Raw genomic sequence first — 26,316 nt, forward strand, 5'->3', positions numbered from 1 at the left:
TGGTACTGAAGTTATTCTGACCAGCCTGTAATTGTGTGGCTTTTTAAAAAAATTAATATTACATTAGGTACCCTCCTGTCATTTGGTACAGTGGGTGATTTAAGTGATAGGTTATGTACCACAGTTAGTAGTTCTGTTAGTAGAGTTCAGAACTCTTCGGTGAATATCATCTTGTCCTGGTGATGTATTGCTCTTTAATTTATCATGTTTTTCCAAAACCTCCTGTACGTCTCAGTCTGGAACAGTTCCTCAGATTTGTCACTTAAAAAACCTGACTGTTTTACTTAAAACAGTCTTTGCTATTAGTTATTGTGTTCATAGCCAGTTGCTCTTCAACTGTCCCTAAAGATTGGATTCTTAGTAGGCATAAGTCTCCACAGAGTTCATGAGATCTAGGTCTTGATGGCTGAGCTCCCATACCCAGTTTCATAAACTAAAATGATGCTGCAACCCCCCAAAATCCTGACTAAATTTCCCCTGTACCAATCCACCAACCAACTCAGTAATTTTCACTAAGCTTTACTCAAATACCAGGGAATTCAGGTTACATGGTCTGTATGTTAAGAAGACCCTTAGCTACTATCTAGACATATAACTAAGCCTATATATAAGTATCCTTGCCGTTTGCAGAAATGTTGCACACCAGTAACTATAGTTCTTTGAGTAAATTGTCCCACAGATCCTCAGGGCCAGCTTAAAGATTCAAATGATAATTCTGTTAGTTTCAGAAACAGAATATAATGTTGAATGCACCATTTTTAAAATCTGACTCCTCTTATTTGGCTCTAATAGAGGTTCCAGTAGGTGAAAGAATTAAAAATAAAGTTGGAAACCTCAATCTTTCTGTTTGGCATTCAGCACCAAGCCCCAATACACGTCTTCTTTTTAGAAGATTCTGACTCAATGTATGGATTGCAGGCATATGCCAAGAGTAGGAATCTGTGCCAACATGCATCCGACGAAGTGGGTATTCACCCACAGAAGCTTATGCTCCAATATGTCTGTTAGTCTATAAGGTGCCACAGGACTCTTTGCCACCTTTACAGATCCAGACTAACACGGCTACCCCTCTGATACTATGCCAACAGTGTTCTTCAAGAACTATAGTCGTCATAAATAACCTTTCTTTCCCAATTCTAATTCTGTAGGTCACATTCCATATTTTTCTTTGCCTGTAATTAGTAACTTTTTGTTTGTGTAGTGAACACAGTGTGTTTGATATTATACAAGATGCAAAGATAGATGGGCTGTGTTCCAAAGATTTTGCAATCTAAAAGACCAACAAAGAGAAGATGGGATAACTTTAAATTACTGTATATACATTTTTTAAAAGTTTGTGTTTGTGAGAATCAGGATGATTTGAATCAAAAAGGGTGGTGGGTCTGCAAACTGCAATTTGAATCAGGGCTTGTCTTCTACACTGATAGTGAGAAAGTCATATCATATATGGGGCAGTACGAAGTGAAGGACAGAAATAGAATTATGTAATCATACCTTTATATATGTTGTTTTCTTTGAATCTTTACAAAGTTGTTGCATGACTTATAAAATATTTAATATATCCTTGCATACTGTGTATGAAAAGTGATTGACAATCAAAATTATAGCATAACAGAACATATTTCTTTTGCTATTATTTGCAGTTGGTGAAAATGACTTTAGAATGCAACTGGTCAGATCCATTAGTGGAATTGCAGACATTGACACGACTTACACATTTTGCGTATGCATCACATGACCATGAAATAGTGATGACTTGTTCCCAAAGAACCTTACAACTAGATGATGCAGTTTTGTATGATACAGATGTAAAGAAACATGAAATGTAAGTATACAGAATTTTCCATGATAACATAAAATAACATCAAAGCATTCAGTAAGATACGTACATTTTTGTGATTATATAATCAAAATTGTTAGAGGTAAGGATCTGGTTTAAGGAGTAAAAAACTGTATTTAAGAGTAAAAGCTGAAACTTCCCTCTTACTCACTCTATTGTGGTTAGCAGTTCCAGCACTGTTAGAGCATTGAGGGCTAGATTATAACCTTACAATGCAGCCTGAGTAAGGAGCAATGCAGGAAGCAGATTGAGTGTCCTTGACTCAGTTCAAGAAAACATGTAAACACATGCTAAAGGCCCATTGAAGTAAATCATATGCTTAAAGTTAAGCATGTGCTCACCTAAATTAGGGCCTCTAACATTCACAATCTTGTTCCTGCTTTCACTTCATTCCAGGGGGAAGGTAATCTGTGCTAGCCCTTCTGGTGATGCAGGGTTATGTCCCTGACTGCACTGGGTTTGATGCATGGACTGAATTTATGCAGTTTGGAGGTGGTGCCAAGACTGCCCACATCTTTTCTCATCCATTCCCTGACCACTTCTGTGGGAGGAGGAGCCCGAGCCCAGTGGCAGCTACTCTTTCCCCACATGGGGGATGGAGATGGAGGTAGCCCATATAAGATAGGCTTTGTCATTTATGGTGCAGTACCTAGGTGCAATGAGAATGTTAACAAAGGAGTTGAAGTCTGAAAACTGGCTTCATATCTGGGATTAAGGCAACTTCCACACTAGATTGAGGATCTGCTGATACAGCCCTATCATCCAGAAAGGAAGATCCCCAGATGTATAAATGCAGCCCAAAAAGGAAATGTGGTTTGACCAAAAATGGATGAAATTAGCCCAGTTAATAATAATGGTTTTATACTGTCAGGGAAAAAGGTAATTCTGGATGGAAAATTTTGAGCATAATTAAATGCTGACATTAACCTTAACTGGAAAAACATGTGCTCTTTATCATCTGCAGCCATTCACTAGGAAATTGACTTTCTACATTTTTTTCAAATCTTTCAGCAAAATGAGACATTCAAATATATAGAGATCTTGAATATCATAGAGAGCAGCTCTCTGAAGGCTTTTCAATTCATAAAACAATGAATGGATAAAATATTTTCATCTTTGACAGAGAACTTTAGTCCAGGATGTGTCATAATTTCTCCCGTGTAAATGCAAAGAACACTCATTTTTCATTTTGGTATGTTAAAGAGCAACATTAGGGTAAAATAGGGCTTAAATTTGCTTTGGTTTTCATTTTTTCAGTGTAAAAGTGAACGGTGGAACACTGATAACCTCTAGTGGTCATAATCATTATTGCATAATAGTTTTTGCTCTAAAGGGTAGGTGCGAGGCCAGGTGGACCTGGTAATGCAATAAAAGTAAGTTCACTTTGAAAATGTTTCTTTTTATTCTCTTCTATGCATACAGTTTGGTTTTTAAAAGTTTGCATAATATAGATACAACAGAATTTTTTTCCCTGCAAAAATACATATATTATCCTTTTTCTCTTAAAGCTTTGACATCCAAATGTCTCAGAATGGAACATTTTTACCTGATTTCTTTCTTTCCTTGAACTGACCTCTTTCATTCCACCCCACCCTGAATAAATTCACAGGGAGAAGATCAGAAGTGGGCTCATCTGGAGCCTTGTACATAGTTCTATTGTTTAAAGTTGCTGCCTAAGTTTAAAGTTCTCACTAACAAATGTCAGTGTTTTATAGAATCATAGAATGGTAGGACTGTAAGAGACCTCATCTAGTCCAGTCCCATGCATGCATGGCAAGACTAAGAATTACCTAGTCCATCCCTGACAGGTGTTTGTTTAACCTGCTCTTAAAAATCTCCAATTATTCAGATTCTACAACCTCACTAGGCAATTTATTCTAGTTCTTAACTACCCTGACAGTTAGGAAGTTTCTCCTAATGTCCAACCTAAATCACCCTTGCTGCAATTTAAGGCCATTGCTTCTTGTCCTATCTGCAGAGGTTAAGGAACATAATTTTTCTCCCTCTTCCTTGTAACAACCTTTTACGTACTTGAAAACTGTTATCAGATCCCCCCCTCATTCTTCTCTTCTCCAAACTAAACAAACCCAATTTTTTCAATCTTCCCTCATAGGTCATGTCTTCTAGCCCTTTAATCACTTTTGTTGATCTTTTCTGGACTTTCTCCAATTTGTCCACATCTTTCTTGAAATGTGGTGCCCAGAACTGGACACAATACTCCAGTTGAGGCCTAATCAGAGAGGAGTAGAGCAGAAGAATTACATCTTGTGTCTTGCTTACATCATTCCTGCTAATACATCCCAGAATGATGTTTGCTTTTTTTGCAACAGTGTTATACTGTTGACTCATATTTAGCTTGTGATCCATTATGACCCCTATATCCCATTCCTCAGTACTCCTTCCCAGGCAGTCAATTCCCATTTTGTATTATGCAGCCTTGGAAATACTTTGTAGTGGGAGGTCTAAAGATTGTGGCCTAATCTTGGAGCCCCAGTAAAAGTCTGAATAGGGTTTTGCATTTGCGTGTGCGTGTGTGTGTATATATAAAGAGAGAACGAGAGAGAGAAAGCTGCATTAGTGTTAGGACATGTCTACATGTACAGTGCTGCAGCAGTGCAGTATATCGATGCATTTGTGCTACTGCAGCATGTCTGGTGAAGATGGTCTATGCCAACAGGAGAAAGCTGTCCTGTCAGCATAATAAAATCACCTCCGTGAATGGCAGAAGCTATACTGGTGGGAGAAGCTCTCCCACTGACATACTGCTGTGCACACAAGCGTTCATGTTGGTGTAACATATATAGGGCCCTACCAAATCCATGGCCAAGAAAAATGCGTCACGGACCGTGAAATCTGGCCTCCCCCCCCTCGAAATCTGGTCTTCCATGTGCTTTTACCTATACTATACAGATTTCATGGAGGAGACCAGTGTTTCTCAAATTGGGGGTCCTAACCCTAACATATTTTATCTCTGTAATGTATCCCTAATATGATTACAGTATTATTTTACAGAACCAGAAAGGTAAAGTATAGAGTAATGTTTGAGTGAAGCTACACCTCATATTAGTTTCATAATTTGGTATCTGATTATAAAAAAAAGTTTTCAAATTTAGTTTTAGTAGAAACTGAATAAATGTTTAAGTAGAGTCTGTAACACCACCATTTTGTAAAAGACAAACAGTCAATGGGAATGGATGCATTCTCACTCTGAAAGATTAGAACACATTGTGAATTATTTGTCTTTTTGCAGGGATGATTACACAGCAAGACAAGAAATGTTAAGCACTGCTGTTTGTATACAGGGGAGGAGTATCATGGAAAATTTGGCTGGAAAAAAACATTTGCGCTTAGCAGCATCAAAAGCCTTTGTTCAAAGTGCAAGGTATGTTGTATTTTGATGGGGCTCAGCAGAATAATTTAATGCAGCTTTAAATTTTGATATAATTCCTATTTTGGAACCAGATCAACATATTCTTCTTTTCCAAGAGGTGGCTTGTGGGCTGAAATACTTAACAAACCATCTTGTGGAACCTTCCAGTTCAGAAAAATACTGAATACTCATGTCTCCCATATAGCTGGATGCTAGAGCTTCAAAATGAGTATCTTTAAAGTCACTACTAATCAATGAAGGTGAAGCCACAGATCCAAAATGAGGGGGAACCTATTATCTAATACAGGGATCGGCAACCTTTGGCATGCGGCTCATCAGGGAAATCCACTGGTGGGCCAGGACAGTTTGTTTACCTGCAGCATCCTGCAGGTTCAGCCAGTCGCAGCTCCCACTGGCCGCGGTTTGCTGTTCCAGGCCAATGGGGGCTGTGGGAAGTAGCGTGGGCCAAGGGATGTGCCGGCAGATTTCCCGATGGACTCCGTGCCAAAGATTGCCGATCCCTGATCTAATACTTGTAGGAAATAGTACTGGGGACAGTGAAAAATATCAGTCTTCCAAACAAAAGGAGAAAATAATTGGTCCCACTGGCAGTCAAAAGTAGATAGGATTTGAATTTTTAATAGATGAGAATCTGAAGCTCTACCCTGAGACTGCCAATATTCCAGCTCTTTCCCTTCCATCAACCAGTAAAAAGTGTGTGACGGGATAAGTTCGAGGAAACAGTGTAACAGAATCATTGGGGATATCCAGTTAAAGCAAACAATTCTGTGCTCTTTTAAATGCAAGTGATGAACAGAGACTACTTCATACAAAATCAAGTGTTCTGTACTGAGTTGGGCATAGCTGGACAGAGATTCTAAGAGGGAAGCAAGAAATATTGTTTACAAAACATTGGCTATAATAATATATCCAGTGACAAGTTATATGAAAGGAAATACAGACTTTTAAAAAATGCTAAAATTGCATAGCTTTGTCAGAAACCATGACCATTCTGGTAAGCATAGTGAGCAAGCCTTAGGCATCATCGTCTGGTAACAGTCTGTTATTTCACAAGATTCCTACTTACAGCTATGTGATGGGATTTAAGCCACTGAGTAGAAAGATGGCATGGTACCACAACTGGGAAAGAATTATTAACTTCAGGACACAAAAATAGCAATAGCATGGAATATTGTCACAGAAACTATTCTTATATGGAACTAGGGACATTCAAGTTGTGTCGTCTTATTACTTCAGTACTTCATTATACTGTGTGAAACCACATAGTAGTTTAAGAGGTTTTTTTTTTTAAATGATACTGTAATGAGAAATTAACATGGTTGGGAGACAAAACACAATAGTTTAAAAATAGAGAGTTTTGTTATGATTCCCAAGTACAAATTCAACAGTTTTAGTAATAAAGAATCTTCAAATGGGTTACAAGTAAATATAACACATAGATGTTACTGATATCATATAAAAGGATATCTTTTTACTTATTTCTTACAGCCGCTATTTGTGGGTGTGAACATATTCATTACCCAAAATGGAAAATGCTTTCTGTAGCGGGTTAATTCAAAAGCCTCTCATCTGAGGGAGACATATAAATCCTGATTAGGACACAAAGGGAGCTGAGTTGGATGGTTCCATGGTTATGCTTAGCAGACATTGACTACAGCATGCAGTTTAGCATGAATGGCAGTCTTTTCTCAGTTTAATCATACTTTTCTCCCTCAGATATGCAGGTGAAACAGGAAACTGTACCCTTGTAATGCTGGCAGCTAGACACTTCTGGAATGCATGTTTACCTTTTATAGGTTCTTCACTAGACAGAGAACAGCTTAAAGAGCCCACAGAAACAATTCTCAAAAACATCATTAAAGCAGAATCTAAAATTAAGCAGGTAAGATTATCTAATAAGTAGCAATATTTTAGTAGAATTTACTGACCAGTTGTGATTTTGAAGCAAAATGTTGCTTTATTTGAAACTAGGGATGTTTACTTCAGGATTTTCTTTCCTGCGGGAGAGGAAAAAACTCCAAGTTTATCAGTCTAGCATCTTTTATGAGCCCTTATATTCCTCTCATCTGAACACACGTTGAGCCACCTCATCAATAGCCTCTCAACTGGAACTGTTTTCTTCAAAAAGATGTGCTGCAACTTACACTTTCGGGTGTCCCTTTCTGAAGTTTACAAAAACGGTATTAATACAAAATATTAATATAAGAAAATACGGGACAAATCAGCCAGTAACTTGCAGATTGGTGATGATAGTTGGTCATATTGCTCTTGATCTACAGGACATATTCAAAGAAAATCTCCAGTGAATAGAGGTGGTTCTTCGAGTGCTCGTTCATGTCCATTCCAATCAGGTGTGTGCGTGCCGCATGCATGCCACCTGGAATACTTTTCCCTTAGCAGTGTCCGTGGGATCGGCCCGGACACCTACTGGAGTTGCGCCTTCACAGCGCCAAATATAGGGCCCTGCCGACCTGCCACCCCCTTAGTTCCTTCTTACCGCTGGTGGTGGCTAGCTGGAACAAACTGTTGCTCTTGCATTGCAAGCACGTTTGGGCAGTGTCCACCCTTTATGTTTATAGTAGTTCCGTGTGTGTGTTAGGTAGGTAGATAGGTAGTAGTTCTTAAGTTTCCTTTTGGGTTCCTCCCCCAGCCCTCCCCTCACCAACGCTTCCCAGGGTCCGGGGTATGCCTGATCCCCAGGGTTCAAGCTCTGTGAGGACTGTGGATAGTTTATGCCTAAAAGTGACCCACACTCTTCCTGTCTGTGGTGTCTCGAGGAGAGCCACCACAAGGAGAAGTGCAGAATTTGCAAAGGGTTCCACCCTAGGACCTTAAAGGACCAAGATCAAAGACTCAAGATCCTTTTAATGAAGGCAGCACTCCAGCCGCAATCAACCTGGGGTCAGCAGAACCCACACCCAGCACCTCCTTGTTTGTGCGCAGTGATCCGGCGCTGATGGTGTGCGAGCTGGTGCCGAGGAAGGACCCCAAGGAGTCACGGCACCGCCACGGCTCCATCCACAGACAGTCTTCTGTACGGCACCAGTCTCAGTCCCCAGTGCCCCACAAAAAGAAAAGGCCGGAGAGGGGTCACTCTCCCCCTTCCAAGCCCGAGGAGCCTGCAGCAGGGAGATCCGATTCAATCCACATCACCTTGGCTCTTCCACCTCCCAGGGTCTCATCGATTCCTGCTCCCCCACCAATATCCAAACTTCGAGTCGCTCCACCTTACAGCGTGGAAGCTCCATGGCTGAATGCAGTGGAGCTCTCTTGCTCTGATCAAGTCAGACAAGTTCTCCTTGGCAGCACGATACCCTCTACAACAGCTACCTACCTTGCCAAGTGGAAGAGATTTTCAATCTGGTCGGCGCAGCACATTCTGTCCCCAATGCTCGCCTCGGTGCCACTTATACTGGACTATCTTCTCCATCTCAAGCAGCAGGGGCTGTCCATGTCGTCAGTAAGGGTTCACATGGCCGCCATCTCTGCCTTCCACACAGGTGCAGAGGACTATTCAGTCTTTGCTAACCAGATGGTCAGCTGTTTCCTTAAAGGTCTCGACAGACTATACCCACAGGTCCAACAGCCTATCCTGGCTTGGGACCTCAATCTGGTCCTTTCCAGACTTATGGGACCGCCATTTGAGCCCTTGGCGATGTGCTCCCTGCTCTCTCTCTCATACAAGGTGGCATTTCTGGTAGCGATAACCTCAACCAGAAGGGTGTCTGAGCTCAGGGCCCTAACATCAGAGCCCCCTTACACAGTAGCCCATAAGGGCAAGGTTCAGCTCAGGCTTCACCTGGCTTTTCTCCCAAAGGTTGTCTCCCAATTTCACATCAATCAGGATATCTTCCTCCCTGTATTCTACCCTAAGCCGCACTCCAGCGCCAGGGAGCAGAGGCTTCACTGGATGTCTGCAGAGCGCTAGCCTTCTACATTGAGAGAACGAAACTGTTCTGAAGTTTTGTCCAATTATTCTTGGCAGTGGCAGACAGAATGAAAGGTCTTCCTGTCTCCTCTCAGCATATCTCGTCATGGATCATGTCATGTATTCGGGATTGCTATAACTTGGCAAAGGTGCCCGCTCCTTCCATCACCGCGCACTCCATCAGGGATCAGGCTTCCTCAGCAGCATTCCTGGCGCAGGTTCCCACCCAGGGAAATCTGCAGAGCAGCAACATGGTCCTCCATACACATTTTCACCATGCACTACGCAATCACTCAGCAAGCCAGAGACGATGCGGCCTTTGGGAGAGCAGTGCTCCAATCAGTGGACGACTCCGACCTCACCTCCTAAACTTGGGCTTGGGAGTCACCTGATTGGAATGAACAATTGAAGAAACGGTTACTCACCTTCTTGTAACTATTGTTCTTCAGGATGTGGTGTTCATGTCCATTCCAATACCCACCCTCCTACCCCTCTGTTGGAGTAGCTGGCAAGAAGGAACTAAGGGGATGGTGGGTCGGCGGGACCCTGTATTGGGCGCCATGAAGGCACAACTCCAGGGAGCGCCCAGGCCGACCCTATGGATGCTGCTACAGGAAAAATCTTCCGGCTGGCGTGCACAGGGCACGCACACACCTGATTGGAATGGACATAAGCAAGACATCCTGAAGAACAACACCTTACGAGAAGGTGAGTAACTGTTTTTTCCTCATAACTGCAGAATATCTGATTTCTCTTCCACCTGCCTGAAAGAGTTTTTATTGTACATACTTTCTTCAGAGGGGGCTGGTATTCAACAAAATATTGAACAGTTTTGAGGGGAAAACTATAACCGAAAGGGTGTTAAGAGTCAATAATAACATGAAATACTTTTTAAACCTTTTCAGTAAAACCCTTTACACAATGTGGAAATAGGCACCTTTCTAAATACCATCTAGTAGTAGATGGTAGTAGTAGGTAGATAGGAAATACTTGCTGTGTACTAGATGGTATCACGTTAATTTTCTTCAAATCTCGTAGAGCCATGGAGTTTAAGGCCAGAAGAGACCACCAGATCATCTCCTGATATGTGCACACTGTCATGATGAAACATAACCATCTATTTATTGAGATATTTTTCTTTTTGTTCTTCAAAAGCACTTGGAGTTTTTAGAATTCTCTCTTTAGAAAACTAATACATTTCCCATTGAAGTCTTTCCTTTCACGTCAATGGGTTTTGCATCAGGCCCTTAAAATCTTGTTCATATCTTTTGCATTCAGGCTCAGTAATACCAGAGTGTACCATTTCAGTTTCAGGCTGCATCTTAGATCATGTAGTAACAGAGTATAATAAAGAACAAAAAACTGAATTTTATTTCCACCCCAAGTAATATATAAATCATTAGTAATCAGAAGCGTGATGTCTGGTCTGCTCTTTCAAAGTGATTAGAAGACAAAATTGATGAGTGTTACTCTGTACTTGATAGTATAATGATGAGAACAGATGTAAACGTAAGAGTTTTGATGTCTTATAGATAAGGTAATGTGACAAAGCTCTGTCCTTGCCTCCGTGGGTCCCACGTTTCCTGGCGGATTTCGCTAGCCTCAGAGGCTCACTGTGACCCTCCACGTAACCCTTCTCTCTCTAGAGACAAGGGTCACAGTCTACTGAGCCATTTTCATCATAAACCAGCGAGGGAGGTGAGGAGAAGTTATCCTTCCTTGCACAGTCTCTTGTCTCCCAGTCTCAGTGATTAATCAGGGGGCAAAGGGCAGGGGGGAGCCCACGCCCACCCTCTACTCCAGACTCCAGCCCAGGGACCCTAATAGTATCAGCTATGGTAGCTGACCTTTTAGAAACATGACATGTACAATTCCCTGGGCTACTTCCCCTACAGCAGCCCTCACTTCCTCAAGTTCCACTTCACCCTTACCTCAGGGCCTCCTTCCTTGTGCCTGATATGGTGTGTACTACTCAGTCTCTCCAACATGCTCCTGTACATGCACACCCACCTGACTAACTGGGAGGCTTTTAACTAGTTTCAGCCAGCCCCTGATTGGCTTCAGGTGTCCCAATCAACCTAGTGTTCTCCCTGCCTTCTGGAAGGTTCTTAATTGGCCCCAGGTGTCTTAATTGACCTGGAGCAGCTGCCATTTCACTTATCCTGGTACCAGGGATTTGTTTACCCTGGAGCTAATATATCTATCTCCCACTACTTTTCTATAGCCATCTGGCCTAGCCCCATCACAGTAGCTACTGCCACTAGACACTTTTTGCTAAGGGTCTGGCTATTTCCAGAGCTTAACAAGGCAATACATTTACAAGTGATAAAAGGAAATGCTTTTTTATATGACTCATAATTAACTTATGGAACTCATTGTCAGAGGATATAATTTGGGCTAAAACCTTAATAGGAGTCATAAAAAAGATTTAGACATTTATGTGGATCATGAAAACATCCACACATATGCATTAGACAGAACAAAACCCTTTTTTTTTTTTCAGAAAGGTTATAAATGCTCATGCTTCAGAGCATATGCCAGCCACAGAGTGATAGTGGTTAGTTGCCCTTACAGGCAGGTCAGGCCATAGATGTCCACTTCAGGATTTCTTTGAAGCATATTGTACTGGCTACTATCAGAGACAGAAAATGGTGCACACTAACAACTTGTGTATACTGATCCAGTATAGTAATTCATATGTTCCTAAGATATATGTCAGGTGGGCAGGGTAATACAGTGATCCAACACTGCAAAGACACAGTTGACAGCTGGTTTAAGATGTGTACCATCCTGGAAAGGTGAGTGGTATCTGAATCAAAACAAAATTTGAGGTTGAGATAAGGACCAACTCGGCTGAGGACTAAGAGCTTTAAAAACCAATGTCCAATTTACTGTAAGCTATGTTGGGGTTCTCCTCAACTCTCAGTGTAAAGCCTAGATATTCCATCACTTCTAGGAAGACATGTGTTGGCCTGTCCAAAACTGATCCGTTGTCCAACAGCTATAACTCTAGTTTAGAGAATTTACTAGTGTAGTCCCTATGTAATTTGTGGTCGGTATACCAGCAGAACCATACCTTTGGGGTTTGCATGTGGAAACAGCCAGGTGCTTAGAGAATATTAGCTTTGAGGTCAGTCACATTGGAAACAAGATGAAAAAAATCCATCCAAAAATCCCTTAATTCTGTGATATTTGTGGTCATCCAGTTACATAACTAAAGCCAGCTAAGCCAAGACAGGACTGACAAAATCTAGTTACCTCAAGCAACATTATGGTATGGGAATGTATTATGTAGTTCATTGTATTAATCGGTGCAATTGTGTAATACACTATGCCATTAGAAACATTGATTTGGAGGAAAATAGTTGTTTTAGTTTTCAACTCCCATATTCTTATTAACTGATCTAATCACCCTCTCAATTAATGATTATTACTCTTAGTGCATTAATAGTTTAAATATTATAATTGAATTGATCCTATTTATACATAGAAAACAGTACCAGAGCTTGAAGAGTTGTGCTAACAAAAATGTATGCACTACTTTTCTTTTTCTTTTTTTCTTTTTAGGGAACAGAAAATACGTTGCAGCTTCATCAGTGGCCTACAAAGGATTTTCAAAGTAGTGGATCATCAGAAGGTCATTTTCTCCCAGGCATGTATTTTATTCTTGTCATGCAAAAATGAATAGTCTAATATTTCTGTGAGATGGCTGCACTAATTTCACAATGTTAATTTATCATTTGAATGTATTTCAAAGGTACTGAAGAGGATCTGACATTAAGGACATCCCTGTATGGGTTATTATTCCACATGTATGCTGATAAAAGAGACTGGGAGACAGGACTAAAAGTGTTAGATGAAGCCATTCAAGTTCTGCCTCGAACTAAACATAGACTGTAAGTTGGTTGATCTCTTTTTTTTACTGAAACATTTTAAGCATCCTGACTCTTGAGAAATATAAAAATATGGATAATATTTAAATATATATTTTACATTAATAAAATAGTATAGAGGTTGCCTTTTTGTTGAGCTGACAATTTTTATAACAGAAGACAATATTGTATCTTTTCCCTGGCTTTTCACACTGCTTTTGAGTATCAAAGAAAGGCTTGATCTTTGATTGCTTCTTATAATTAAAATGTTTATAATGTTTGTCTAGGTCATCTTTAAAAAAGTTCCTAAGTAGGTACTGTATAACCTTTTCAACTATTTGATTATGGATCTTACTTTGCTCTGTTTCCTTCTCTTCTAATTACTATCTGAAGTCCAGATTTTAAAAGCAAGATGTTGTAAGAAAAGCTTTTTAGATGTGATCACAGGATGAGTTACGATTCAAATTACCCATTGAAATGAAGTTGAGCTAAGGAGAATGAGATCTTAGGCAGCTTAGTCTTCCCTCTCTATGCATATGTACCTCTAATTTAGACTTTGTGCTCCTTTTGATCACTACTGTAATAAAATAATATAAAATATATAATCTCAGTTATTTCCCCCCGATTTTGTTATCCTTGCATTTTTCAATGAGAGTTCCACACGTTTTAACCTCTCCAGCTCCCCTCTTTATTATTTCTTTGTCCTGACTAGTATTCATGACACCTGTCTATTTTATATCATCTGCCAAGATAGGAGCTTGCTAATGATATGTTACTTCTCTAAGTAAACCCTCCAGACAATGTTGACAAGCAAACACTGTGGCTTAACCAGTTAAGATAGTATCCCATCAGAGGTACGTTTCATATTTCTCCGTCAAGTTCTTATGTCTCTTGTTCCTGACTTTGGGGTCAGGCCTCTTCATTGGTTACAGTGGATTCAGCTGAGGTTGTTTTGCAGAGGGTGACTCCTCACATAGCTTATTTCATTATTTAAGTCAAAATACTATATTAAAACATTATATTTAACCTATCTTTTATTTAATGACCAGGCTTGTTGAACATCAAGGCATGTGTTGTCTGGTTGAAAAACATTGTTTGGCTAATACATTAGTAAAAGTATATTTGAATGATTAGTTATTATTCAGTTTGTTTTGCATAAAAATCCATGACAACATTTACGTCTAAGTGTGTTGCTTGCGGCAGGGCTACAATTTCACATGTCTGAATGTCTATTTCATATTAGATGAGTGAGGGTGGAGGAGGGGGTACTACCACCTTTTAAGATAAAATAACAGGAATTTGGACTTTCCCCAGCTCTAACTCCAGTTAGGATAAAACTCTGAAACTAGACTATAAGCAGCCTAAGGCTCTGATCCTGCAAAGACTTACACGTGCAAAGGCTTAAGCACAGCGTTATGACAAGTAACAGTAGTTGAGGATCTCCCCTATGTGTAGTCTCATTGATGTCAAAGGAACTGGTCATAGTGCATAAGGTTACATATGTGCATCTTTGCAGGATCAGGGTCTAATTTATTTTCTAAAGTTAAGGTTTGTAAATATCCAGAGGAGCAGGGAATTTGACTTTTCTATAAAAGAAAGATGAGTAGTGAAGTGCAGTTACCTTCACAACTGTAACATACTGTAGGATACAGTCCATAATTTTACAGATAAGAAATTGAGTAATTTCTAAACTTTTTTTTTAGCCTGATTTTCAAACATATGGTTATAGTGAAGGCAAGACTTGGACGTAATTTTATGATGGACATTCAGAAATTCAAGGATGAAAGTGAGGACTATTTGTCACATATGTGGCATCGTCTGGCACCAATCTCCAAAGACATTGTCGGGCAGTTAACCTGTTATCAGAATGCCATTGAAGCTTTACAGGTCTCTATGTTGTTAATTTTAATAGACTCTTAATAGAATGGAATATACAGCTCACTGCATGCATCCGATGAAGTGAGCTGTAGCTCACGAAAGCTTATGCTCAAATAAATTTGTTAGTCTCTAAGGTGCCACAAGTACTCCTTTTCTTTTTAACACCAGTCAAGGAGATGTTTAATGCAACACCTGGTCATTGTTAGTTTCAATTCTTTATCTTCCATTTGTAGTCATCTTCTCTCAGTCCTCCATTCTACTGTCTCACTGCTTAGCTCCTTCCCAATAGTGATGGACTGATAATGAGCAAAAGAGAGTAATTTTTTTACATAATTTAATTTCTTTGATATCTCCATCACTTTAGAATTACACATAAGAGTAAACCATTAATTACATGTTCATTTAGCATTACTTTTCATCATAGTTTAAAATAGTTCAATTTAATAGAAAGAATAAATGTTGTCCAAATTATTTTGTCAGTTTGTTAATTTGGTGAGGGTTATTTTTCACAACTTTGAAATTATTTTTCTGATGGAAAACCAAGTGGATGTAGTTTAAGTCCTGGGACTCTGTGTCAACACATTTGAACTGGTGCCTGGTCTCTCTTGAGGAGGAAAAGGCCTAACAGTGACTAATTGATGGAGACTTTAATAGAAGCAAAGAAATTTAACTAATACTGATTTTTTTAATTACATTCAGTTAGACATTTTCCCTGATTAGGCAATGTCAGTAAATTGCTTGCTACCTATTTAAAATTAAATTTTTGCTTCCAAAAAAAACTGACAAATCTATATAGATCTTAGTATCAGTAATTTGATGTTACAGACTACAATATGTGAACTAAATCATTCTGTCTTTTCTGTAGAAACAAGAAAGTGAGTGGCAGAAAGTTGATTATCTAATGGAATTTGCAGAATGGTTATACTGCAATAAGTTTCCTCTTAATGATGCTATTAAACATCTGGACTGGGCAGTAGATATCTTGCTACATTTGAAACTTGCCAAAGGACCTCTTGAGGAAGAAGGTGTGTAATTGATGTACTTATCCTTCAAAATAATTTCAGTACATGAATGCAGTATATGTTTTTTGTCTTACTATCTTTTAGAGAATAAAAGCACCTGATCGTTTTCAGTATATAAAAAGACCTTATATGGAACATGTTTCAGAGTAGCAGCCGTGTTAGTCTGTAGTCGCAAAAAGAAAAGGAGTACTTGTGGCACCTTAGAGACTAATTTGTTAGTCTTTAAGGTGCCACAAGTACTCCTTTTCTTTATGTGGAACATGTTTCTTCATCTACAAAAGACTTAGAGGAAGTCAAAATGAAAAACCTGAGCTTCTTCACTTAAGACCTGATTCAAAACTCACTGACGTCAGTAACTTCAGTGAACTTTGCATCAGGCCCTTAAACAAATCACAGAAGAAATGGAACAGGTTGACACAAAGATAGCTGCCAGAGACTCTCAAGAACCAGTGTTGATGTAAATAACTGGTTTGTACCCCTTTTACAGATTGTGAAATGGAGGCCTAGAGAGACTGTCACTTTTCCATGAATGCTCAATGCAACGACCAGAGATAGAATCTGGCGTTCTGACTCCCAGACCCTTATTACAACTATGAAACTACACCTCATTTCTTTATCCCTTTACCCTATTTCCATTACTTTATGAAATCTCTGGGTAAAATTTTCAAAAGTGCCTAGGTCCCATTTTAAAACATGATTGTCAATGGGACTTCAGCCTCCGAAGCACCAGCGTGATTTTTGAAGAAGCAACTCAGGCCCCTAAGTTTTTACCCTTTGTAACCATTTACATTGCTAATGCCTCAGTGACTAGTTTGATAGAATGTTCCAGTCTAATTGAAGAAAACAACTAATTTCTAGACGAATGATGTGTGACATTAACTGACATCTTCTCCACTTGTGTCGTATTTTTATGTAGACAGATGAGATGGGTCAAAAAAGAACAAGTGATGAGATGCAGTTGTGAAAGATGCATGATTCCTCTGTTAACACTGCATAATTAAAATGGCACTGAAAATGTCCTATTCATGTTTTTTTTCTTTAAATATTACTTGTCATTGTTTGTGTAATGGCAATTTAAAATTAATCTCTATTCTTTCATGGTATTTCCCTTCCATTCCACATAATCTTGCTGGTTGTTGATGAATGCTGGGCCCCTTTCATCAGTTCTCTTTTAAGAAGAAAAGCATTAACCATTTTGTATAAAAATGTATATAGATTTTAATGGATTTTGAGAAAAATAGAACAAAAAAAGCAGATCAGATTATGAACTTATTAAAGTTGTTCCTGCCCCTTTAGGGGAATATGGATATTTTTGTTAAAATCTCAGATCCCACAATCTTCCATATTTAACTCATAACAGTTAGAGCAACACTCTTAAGGGGCCCCAGAACAGAAAGTTAGAATATCCACCTGTGGGCTGCTTAAACCAGGCACAATTAGATGAGGGTACCCTTACTCTGCATTTCTTTGCTTTGTCATTGCTTACAGTTCTTTTTAAAGTATATTGTTATGTTTTTATTAATAATTGAAACTATGATAGAAGTAATATTATTCTATCATAGCAAGGTCATCTTTGGTAAGTTGGATTTCCATTTTTCTAATAATGTCATCTTGCTGTCAATGGATTCTTTTTCATTTCCACCTTAGAAATGCAACTTTAAATAAGCCTTGAAATATTGTACAATGTCAGACCATTGACATTGTTTTCATTGTTGTTTTTTAACAGAGAAAAACATCACACAAGAAATACCATCTCCAGCAAAGCTGAAGGTAGACTTTGGGGTAAATGTTACAATTCCCCAAACTGCTAATGAAGATTTAAAAAACATAAGGCAATTGGAAACTTTGTTTAGAGCACATACTTTAATGGCTATAATTTCTGGCCATAGTTCACCTTATCATCAACAACACTGTTTGATGGCTTATGCTAACATCATTCGTATCTGGCAGGTGAGAAGATCAGAATTTACCAATCACATTTAATTTATCTACTATATGAATACATAGGGAGACAGTATTTTGTTATTTTAACTGTCTTTATTATAATACAGACAATCCAATTTTACAATATTGTTAGGATATAGTTTTACAGTTTCTAAGCTTTAAATTAGAAAATTATCACAAGAAACTAGAGAGTACCTCTATGTAGTTCAAATTCTTCCAACAACCATATGGAAGAAAGACAGTGCTCAGTTAAAGCTATTACTCTCTACTGGTGTGTATATTCTTTGGAGCCTGGGGATCCACTTTTTCTACCAATGGTTTCTAAACTTTACTATCTAAATAGCTAGGGTAGAATAAGAAACATGATTGGTGATTTACAGAATTCACAATACTATTGGTGAAGAACAATAATTACAGATAGATAGTGACTTAGATCATTTCAAAGGGTATGTCATTTAACTACAGGAATTATCTTACTCAGGCCTGGTTTACACTGGGCGGGGGGGGAATCAATCTAAGTTACACAACTTCAGCTATGTGAATAACGCAGCTGAAGTTCATGTACTTAGATCTACTTACCACGGTGTCTTCACTGTGGTAAGTCAACAGCTGATGCTCCCCCGTTGACTCCACCTGCGCATGCTCCTATGCAATACCAGAGTTGACGGGAGACGCATAGATTAGATGTGATAAATAGAGCCCCGCTGGATCGATCACTGCCCGTCAATCCAGCGGGTAAAGTAGACAAACCCTTACTTAAACCCTGTGAATTGAGTAGTCAATTACATTTTGTGATGAAACCATAACACTAATATTCACTGAGTGTTGTAATTCTCTAAAGTAATCACTTCTGGCTGTTCTGCAGCATTTCAAATCAAATTGAATGAACCTCATTAAATGTTGTATTTTCTCATTGATGTGGCTGCCTAATTTCCAGTGACATTTATGGAAAACATCAGAAGGACTGCACTGCATGTTAAATTTTTTTAATTTATTTAAATATTCGAAATGGTGAAAGCTGTACTTTACCTCAGTATATGCCACATGCCATCGTAAGTGCCACCTGAGTGGTGTGGGTGAGAGATCTGCAAAGTGAAGCTGGTATCCAAATCAGTATGTTCCAGGTTGTATTATTGTTTTTCCAGTGATTACAAATGCTTACAAAGTGATTAAGTAATTGCTTAATATAAAAGCTTGGTAGCTGAACCCTACTACATACATATGTTGCTAATTATCAGACATTCATTGTGAAATTAGTTTGGACTATATAACATATAAAAATTTGGAAAACAGGAATTTTAGAAAATAAAATTCTGACTAACATTTCCAAATTTCACATCATCAGAATTTTTAATATTCTGTAGTTGACTAAGAGAAACAGGATGATTTCTAGATAATGATAGTAGATGAATAAACATCAAAAGTAGCTAGTGCAGATATCAGTGTCTGTTATAGTACAATTGCAGTAGCTGTCTTGGGCTAATGCTTATAGATCAGTGCTTCTCAGACCTCAGCAGTTCAGGAGCCAAATTAGCGAACATTACCCAAAAGAGCCACAGTAGTGTGAATTCATTGTTTCATTTACTATAGTACTATATATTCATATTTAAACAGTATGATGGGAAATAGTGTGGGTGGGTGTGTGGGTTTGTGTACACACATATATATATATAAATTCTCACAGCAAAATGACTGACCAAGTATTATTATTTTATCAGCTACAATTGGTTAATACCATAGTAAAAGCATCTTGAATGCTTAATTACTTAGGGTGATGAATAATTCAATCACACAGAGTTTTAATATCATGTGCTGTAAAGAGCTGCAGGAGACGCATTAAAGAGCCGCTTGCGAGTCTCAGTCTGAGTGTCACTGTTATATATTAACATTGCTGTGAGCTTCAAACTTTTCATATAAGGCATTTTAGGATTGAAAATAGGTTGTTTATAAAGAGATACAGAAAAGCTTGCTAGACTGTGTGATGTGAAGCTTGTTTGGGATTGAAAATAGAGCAGATTTGATTGAAGATGAATGAGAAGGACAGGTTAAAATCTTTTGAACTCCTCGGGGATCCTGATGCTTGTTTTCATTTCCAGGTGAGACTCTAGAATCTTAAGACTCTTCAGTAACTATCTGTTAGGCAATGGAGTAATTTCTGAAAGCTTAAAAAAAACCATGAAATGTTAGATGCCTTAAAAAAAAAACCACATAGTGCCATATGGTAAAGACCCAGTGTGAGATCTTGATAAGTTATGGAACATGTAGCCGGTGTTCCAGTTTTAGTCCACAGGATGTCTTGTGGACTTTGATCACCTCTAACAGAAATTATTGTTAAAATGTCCTACCAAATTACTATCCTAATTTTTAGTCAAGATCAATAACAAAAAGAGCTTCAGTAAGGAGTTCTCTCCTTCCTTGAGTATCAGAACATCAAAGCTTTGCTTCCACAAGACAAAGAGAAAGAAAGATTTTCTCCAGATACTTCATATTCTGGAGCTTCAGTTAATGCAGCATACACTATGCTACACTACACTTTTGCAATAGGGCAGACTTGGAGGAGCATATTATACTTGTCTTTCATCTGTGCACAGGCTCCCAATTCATGGTGCTGTGAAAGTAAGGTGATGGTTGTAAAGTCCTAAATGATCTAGGTATTTATTTCAAAGACTCTCACTTTCTGTACCCAAACTGAACAGCTGTGTTCAATCATAACACTTGAGCTGTTTAAGTGCACTATGGTGACTCATGCTTCCATAAATGCTTGTAGAAATAATCATAATGTGAGGGTTCTAGAAGCCTTTGAAATTTTCTGTCTCTGGGAGAGTAGTCTTGAGTGAACATAATGGAGTGTGATTCTGTTTCTAGTAGCTAAGGACAGCACTTTAAAGTTAAATAATTGTAATTATTTTTCTCTAGGTTTCATTGTCTGCAGCAGGATCTATTATTAAAGCATTACCAAAATCCTCACCATCTTCCCAGAATGCACAGTCAGCCACACCTAAGAAAGATAAAGGCAAAAAGGATGCAAAACAAGTAAGGCACTCCTCTTTATGAAAAATCTAGATATTTTTACTTCAATAAATAGTGTTTCTTAGGTCAGTTCTTCAAGCACAAAATTATAGAAATTGGCATTATAGTGCTAAAACTCACCACCTGCTGCTTTCCAGACCCCAAAATCAACCACCCTTAAAAAGAACCAAGCCCAAAAGAATGCCAAACAGGTATCTTTCTTTTTTCCTCTTTGAAACAGTTCTGTTTAAGTAAATATTTATTGCTTATAGAAAAATAAACTGTCTAAAGAGTTCCTTTAATTAAAGGTGCAGTCTTCAGTTATGAAGGAGAAGCCTAAACGAAAAGGACCAGTTGAAGCATTACCAGCGAGTGTGGAGGAATGGGCTAGCTATGACTGCCCTGATGAAGTTAGAGATGCTTTTAAACAGGAAACAAGCTGTTATGTTATTAACCGGGATAATATTCTGGTACCTGTAAGTAAACATTTCAAAATCATTGCTCTATTTTAGGAAAACAAAAGCTGAGACCAATCCTAGTGTGACGAAGTGGGACTGTTCTTAATGTTTCCTCTGAATAGTGTGGGGGTGCCTCAGTTTCCCCTATGCAGTTCTTAAGTATCTAGGTGGTGGGGTAAGGGTGTATGATCATTGCAGAGCCCTAGAGGGCAGGTGTGTGCAGGGGTCTGGACACAGAGAATGGCCGACACCCTGTTTCCTGGCAACTGATGGCCTGGCCCTTCCCCCTGCAAGGTGAGAGCTAAAGGGTTGGAGAACAAAGGAATCAGGTGACCTCCTGGCCCGGGAAAGGGACAAAGCCCAGAGGAGGAGGGGCTGGAGAGGGTTTTCAGTTTGAGGCTGGCTGGGGACATGGAGTGAAGTACAGACGTGGTTGTCTGGCTCACTGCCCCCCAAAATGGACCAAGCTGAGGGGTCCTGTTCTCTGCACCTACAAGCTCTGTGTTAGACCATGTTCCTGTCATCTAATAAACCTCTGTTTTACTGGCTGGCCGAGAGTCACGTCTGACTGCGGAGTTTGCGTGCAGGACTCTCTGGCTTCGCCAGGAGCCTGCCTGGGCGGACTCGCTGTGGGAAGCGCACGGAGGGGCAGAGGATGCTGAATGCTCCGAGGTCAGACCCAGGAAAGTGGAAGTTGTGTGAGCTGTGTGTCCTGCAGACAGTCTGCTACAGAAAGGAGACTTCCCCAGAGTCCTGACTGGCTTCATGGGGAGCAGTTCCAGAGCATTGCCCAGGGACTCCGTGACACCTAGACATTAGTTTTTGTCTGTATATTTTGCAGACAGTTTTTAAAAAGACTTTTTTTTCTTTCCCTTGTCTGCTTTTATATTATGAAGGTGCTGTTTGCAACTCCATAATTATAATGTTCTGAAACAGGCTTAAAAGGGGCAACACATTCCTTTTAATTCTGTAAGTGTTCTAACATTACGTGAAACTTTACATAACGTTAGATTTTGTGCCATTTGAATTTTTTTGTTTGGGTTTCTTTAAATCAAATATTATTAAGTAAATGGTCTTTAGTTAAAATTCCTTTATGCCAGTTGGACAAGGTTGGTGAGAGAGACAAGCCTTCAAGCTTACATGGAGCTCTTCTTCAGTTGTGGGAAATATACTCAGAGTGTCACAGCTAAATGCAGTGTGAAACAGATTGCTTAGCATAAGTTGTTAACACATATTTCAAGGGACTGACCGTTCAAGGTGAAATGGTCCGTTAACACCCCTGCAGTCAAAGTGGGGAAAGACAGCGAGGTATGGGGGTTGTTAGTGGGTTAGTTTGTTATAATAAACCATAAATCCAGGGTCTCTATTCAGTCAATGATTTTTAGTGTCTAGCAAAGTTATGAATTTAGCCTTGTAGATTTGTCTTTTGAAACTATTGGACAGGTTTCCTTTGAGAATGAGGACTGATTGGTCAGATGTAGAGTGACAGCTTCATGAAAAATGTTCACACCAATTGCATATTCTTTTGTTTATATATATCTTTAAAACAACCCTGTATCTCCTCAGTTGTTGGTAGAGGTGAATTTTGAGTGGATCTGGTATGCTAGCAAGTTTTTTAAAAAATATTTTTAAAAAATTTCTGCTGTTATTCATCATAACTGAAAACATATGTACAACAAATAGTCAATGCATAAGATTTTCTTCATCAGATATAAATCTCTATCAGCTTCATTTTTCTGGCAGATTTTATCCTTCATAAGAGAAGATGTGTGTACCACACATAATGAACCAGATTTGGACCAATTATTCCCACTGATGAAACCAGGGGGACTGGCCATGTGAATAAGTGCTCATCAATAGGAGTAAGAAGTTCACAAACTAATTCATGAGAAATTATGCAAATCTATAAGTGCTGTATAGTAATTATGAAAATTCTAATGATAACAGTCATTTTGGCCTGAGGATCTTTTAATTCTTTTTCAAGTAGTGTCCCTATGGGTGCTCCACTTCAGGTGATCTGCACCCTGTGCCTTTGACTGGAGATTTTTGGTAGCGGTGCCTGTTTGGCCTGTGCATGCACTCCACACATCCTTGTGCCTTACACTGAGGCTATATGGGGCCACTCGTGCAAACCACTTCAGTTCCTTCTCAGCTGCCTTTGGCCTGAGGCGGAGTCTATAACTGTGCCTCTTCTCTACTAGTATTCAGAATTCAGTTTGTTAGTTAGTATATAGTGTTTGTAGTTGTTGGAACAGCTGTTCCTTCCTTCCTTCCCTTGGAAAAAAAATTTTTTTAATTTGTTGTTCATGCATATTGTTAGATAGTGTTAAATGTGTTTTTCCTTCAAGAGAGGTCAGTTTGTTGTTAATTTGCTTGGGAATGCCAGGCTTCCTGGGATTCAAAAGGTGCATCTCTTGTTGTGAGGCTGTCTGAGTCAGCAGGGAATCCCCCGGTGTCTTTGCTGTTTGGGTGATACCCATATTCCTAATAAGTGCAAGATCTGCACTTCCTTCAAGAGTAGATTCCCAAAAGAATAGGGAGCTCAAGTTTAAATTCCTGATGATGGAGCTTTGGTGGACCTCCCTTTACATAGGCCTCCCACTATCACTAGTACCCCCATCCACATCGACATTTCAGTCCCTGGACAAAGCTAGAGACATAGGTGGTACCGTGACACTGAGTACATTTACGGTACCAAAGACTTCAGCAAAGGTAGTTCCAATAGCTGCCTCTAAGTAGAAGGGAATGAGTAAAACTCCAAGAAAATCTCAGTCACTGACACACAAGAAGAGTATGGAGACCTCAGGTCCCAAGGGGAATTCCATGCAGACTCTGAACCATGTTGATACCACAAAGGCGAAGAGGAGTCAATTGTCTAAGACAGACACGGTACCAAGCTCGGGCACCACTATGCAGAGCAGCAGAGACAAGGTAGTGAAGAGTTCTGAGCTGAGCCATGAACAACATTCAGTACCAGTAACAGGAAAGTCAGGGGTAGCAAAGACCACTCAGGTGCTTATGGTACCAAGGGAATTGACACTGACTATCTCCCATGCAAAGGGCTTAGTACCAGCTTGTTCAGTACCATAAGAACAGCCATACTGGGTCAGACCAACAGTCCATCTAGCCCAGTATCCTGTCTTCCAATAGTGGCCAATGCCAGGTGCTTCAGAGGGAATGAACAAAACTGGTAATCATCAAGTGATCCATCCCCCAGAGTCGCCCTCCACAGTTTCTCTCTCAACCCACTCTTGGACACCATCATTACCGCATGAATGTAGGTACCCTGTGGACTGATAGTATCTTGGGAACCGAACTCTCCTCTGTTAATGAGTGCTGGCGGTTTGTCAACATCAAGACTCTCTTGGTCACTGACCCCGCTATCTCGTAGACCACCACATTCACCCTCATTTTTCTTGTAAATGGAACAGCTATCTCCACGGTTGGTGTATGTGAAGGAGGAATCTTCGGACTCTCATGTATCTGTCTAGGGTTCCCTTATCTATTCCCGTACACGTTGCTGTCCCTCTTATACTGACGTACTACAGCAAGATAGATCCCAGATGGAACCCACATGGCAGGAACACACATGAATGCCTCCATTTGGGCCCTCCTCAGATATGTAAAACAGCAGAAATTCAGGATGGTGATCAGCATTCCCTCTAATTTTTCCCACACATGTGCAGAATGAATTTTGTTATGTGCACCAATATGGAGGTGATGTGTCACACATCACCTCCATATTGGTGCACTGGAGGTGATGTGTGACACATCACCTCCATATTGGTGCACATAACAAAATTCATGTGATGGGGGTGGGCCAAAGGTTTCGGAGTGTGGGAGGGGGCTTAGGGCTGGGGCAGAGGGTTAGGGTGCAGGGGGTTAGGGCTCTGGCCGGGGGTGCGGCCTCTGGGGTGGGGCCAGCGATGAGGAGCTCAGGTCTGGGGCACAGGGTTGGGATGCAGGGGGGTGCAGCTCTGGGGGTGGGGCTGGGGATGAGGGGCTATGGCAGGGAGAGAGGACTCCCCCCATCTCTCTCTCCCCACAGCAGCACTGGGCTGGAGGGGGCGGGCAAGGGGTCTCTCCCCGCTGCAGAAGCTCCGGGGCCAGGCTGGGTTGGGGCTGGGGGAGAGGCACCTCTCCCTGCTGCAGCAGCTCCAGGGTTGGGGGAGAGGCACCTCTCCCTGCCACAGCCCTGAGCACCTGCACAGCACTTAATAGGCTGCTATGCAGCTGTTCAGCTTAGAGGAATTTAGATGGCAACCCTTGCAGCAATAATTCCCTCGTTAAAATTAGGAGATTGGTTTGTGACTGTCAAGGTTCCTTCCCCACTCTGAACTGTAGGGTACAGATGTGGGGACCTGCATGAACCCCTCCTAAGCTTACTTTTACCAGCTTAGGTTAAAACTTCCCCAAGGTACAAACTATTTTACCTTTTGCCCTTGGACTTTATCACTGCCACCACCAAACATCTAACAGGTATATAACTGGGAAAGAGCCCGTTTGGAAACATCTTTCCCCCCAGAATCCTCCCAAACCTTACACCCCCTTTCCTGGGGAAGGTTTGATAAAAATCCTCACCCATTTGCATAGGTGAACACAGATCCAAACCGTTGGATCTTAAGAACAATGAAAAAGCATTCAGATTCTTACAAGAAGAATTTCAATAGAAGAAAAAGTAAAAAGAATCACCTCTGTAAAATCAGGATGGTAAATACCTCACAGGGTAATCAGATTCAAAACATAGAGAATCCCTCTAGGCAAAACCTTAAGTTACAAAAAGACACAAAAACAGGAATCTACATTCCATTCAGCACAGCTTGTTTTCTCAGCCATTTAAAGAAATCAGAATCTAACGCATATCTAGCTAGATTACTTACTAAGTTCTAAGACTCCATTCCTGTTCTGTCCCTGGCAAAAGCATCACACAGACAGAGAGAGAGGCTTTGTTTCTTCCTCCCCCCAGCTTTTGAA

The 26,316-nt window shown here is 40.0% G+C and overlaps 1 protein-coding gene across 5 annotated transcripts in view; it reads left to right on the forward strand.

Annotated features, from left to right (window-relative positions):
* CFAP46 (cilia and flagella associated protein 46) overlaps positions 1 to 26,316 on the forward strand; it is a 142,795-nt gene that overhangs the window by 61,427 nt on the left and 55,052 nt on the right. For 4 of the 5 annotated variants that reach the window (XM_043551765.1, XM_043551769.1, XM_043551767.1 and 1 more), the window contains exons 23-32: positions 1,644 to 1,825; positions 5,091 to 5,222; positions 6,948 to 7,113; positions 12,727 to 12,811; positions 12,917 to 13,055; positions 14,735 to 14,918; positions 15,775 to 15,934; positions 17,658 to 17,881; positions 20,792 to 20,908; positions 21,193 to 21,360. In XM_043551765.1, the coding sequence (XP_043407700.1) occupies positions 1,644 to 1,825; positions 5,091 to 5,222; positions 6,948 to 7,113; positions 12,727 to 12,811; positions 12,917 to 13,055; positions 14,735 to 14,918; positions 15,775 to 15,934; positions 17,658 to 17,881; positions 20,792 to 20,908; positions 21,193 to 21,360 (1,557 nt within the window). The remainder of the gene's footprint in view (positions 1 to 1,643; positions 1,826 to 5,090; positions 5,223 to 6,947; positions 7,114 to 12,726; positions 12,812 to 12,916; positions 13,056 to 14,734; positions 14,919 to 15,774; positions 15,935 to 17,657; positions 17,882 to 20,791; positions 20,909 to 21,192; positions 21,361 to 26,316) is intronic. The other variant, XM_043551768.1, reaches the window with a different exon arrangement.

Source organism: Chelonia mydas, chromosome 7, assembly GCF_015237465.2.
Source record: "Chelonia mydas isolate rCheMyd1 chromosome 7, rCheMyd1.pri.v2, whole genome shotgun sequence".
Classification (NCBI taxonomy): Eukaryota; Metazoa; Chordata; order Testudines; family Cheloniidae; genus Chelonia; species Chelonia mydas.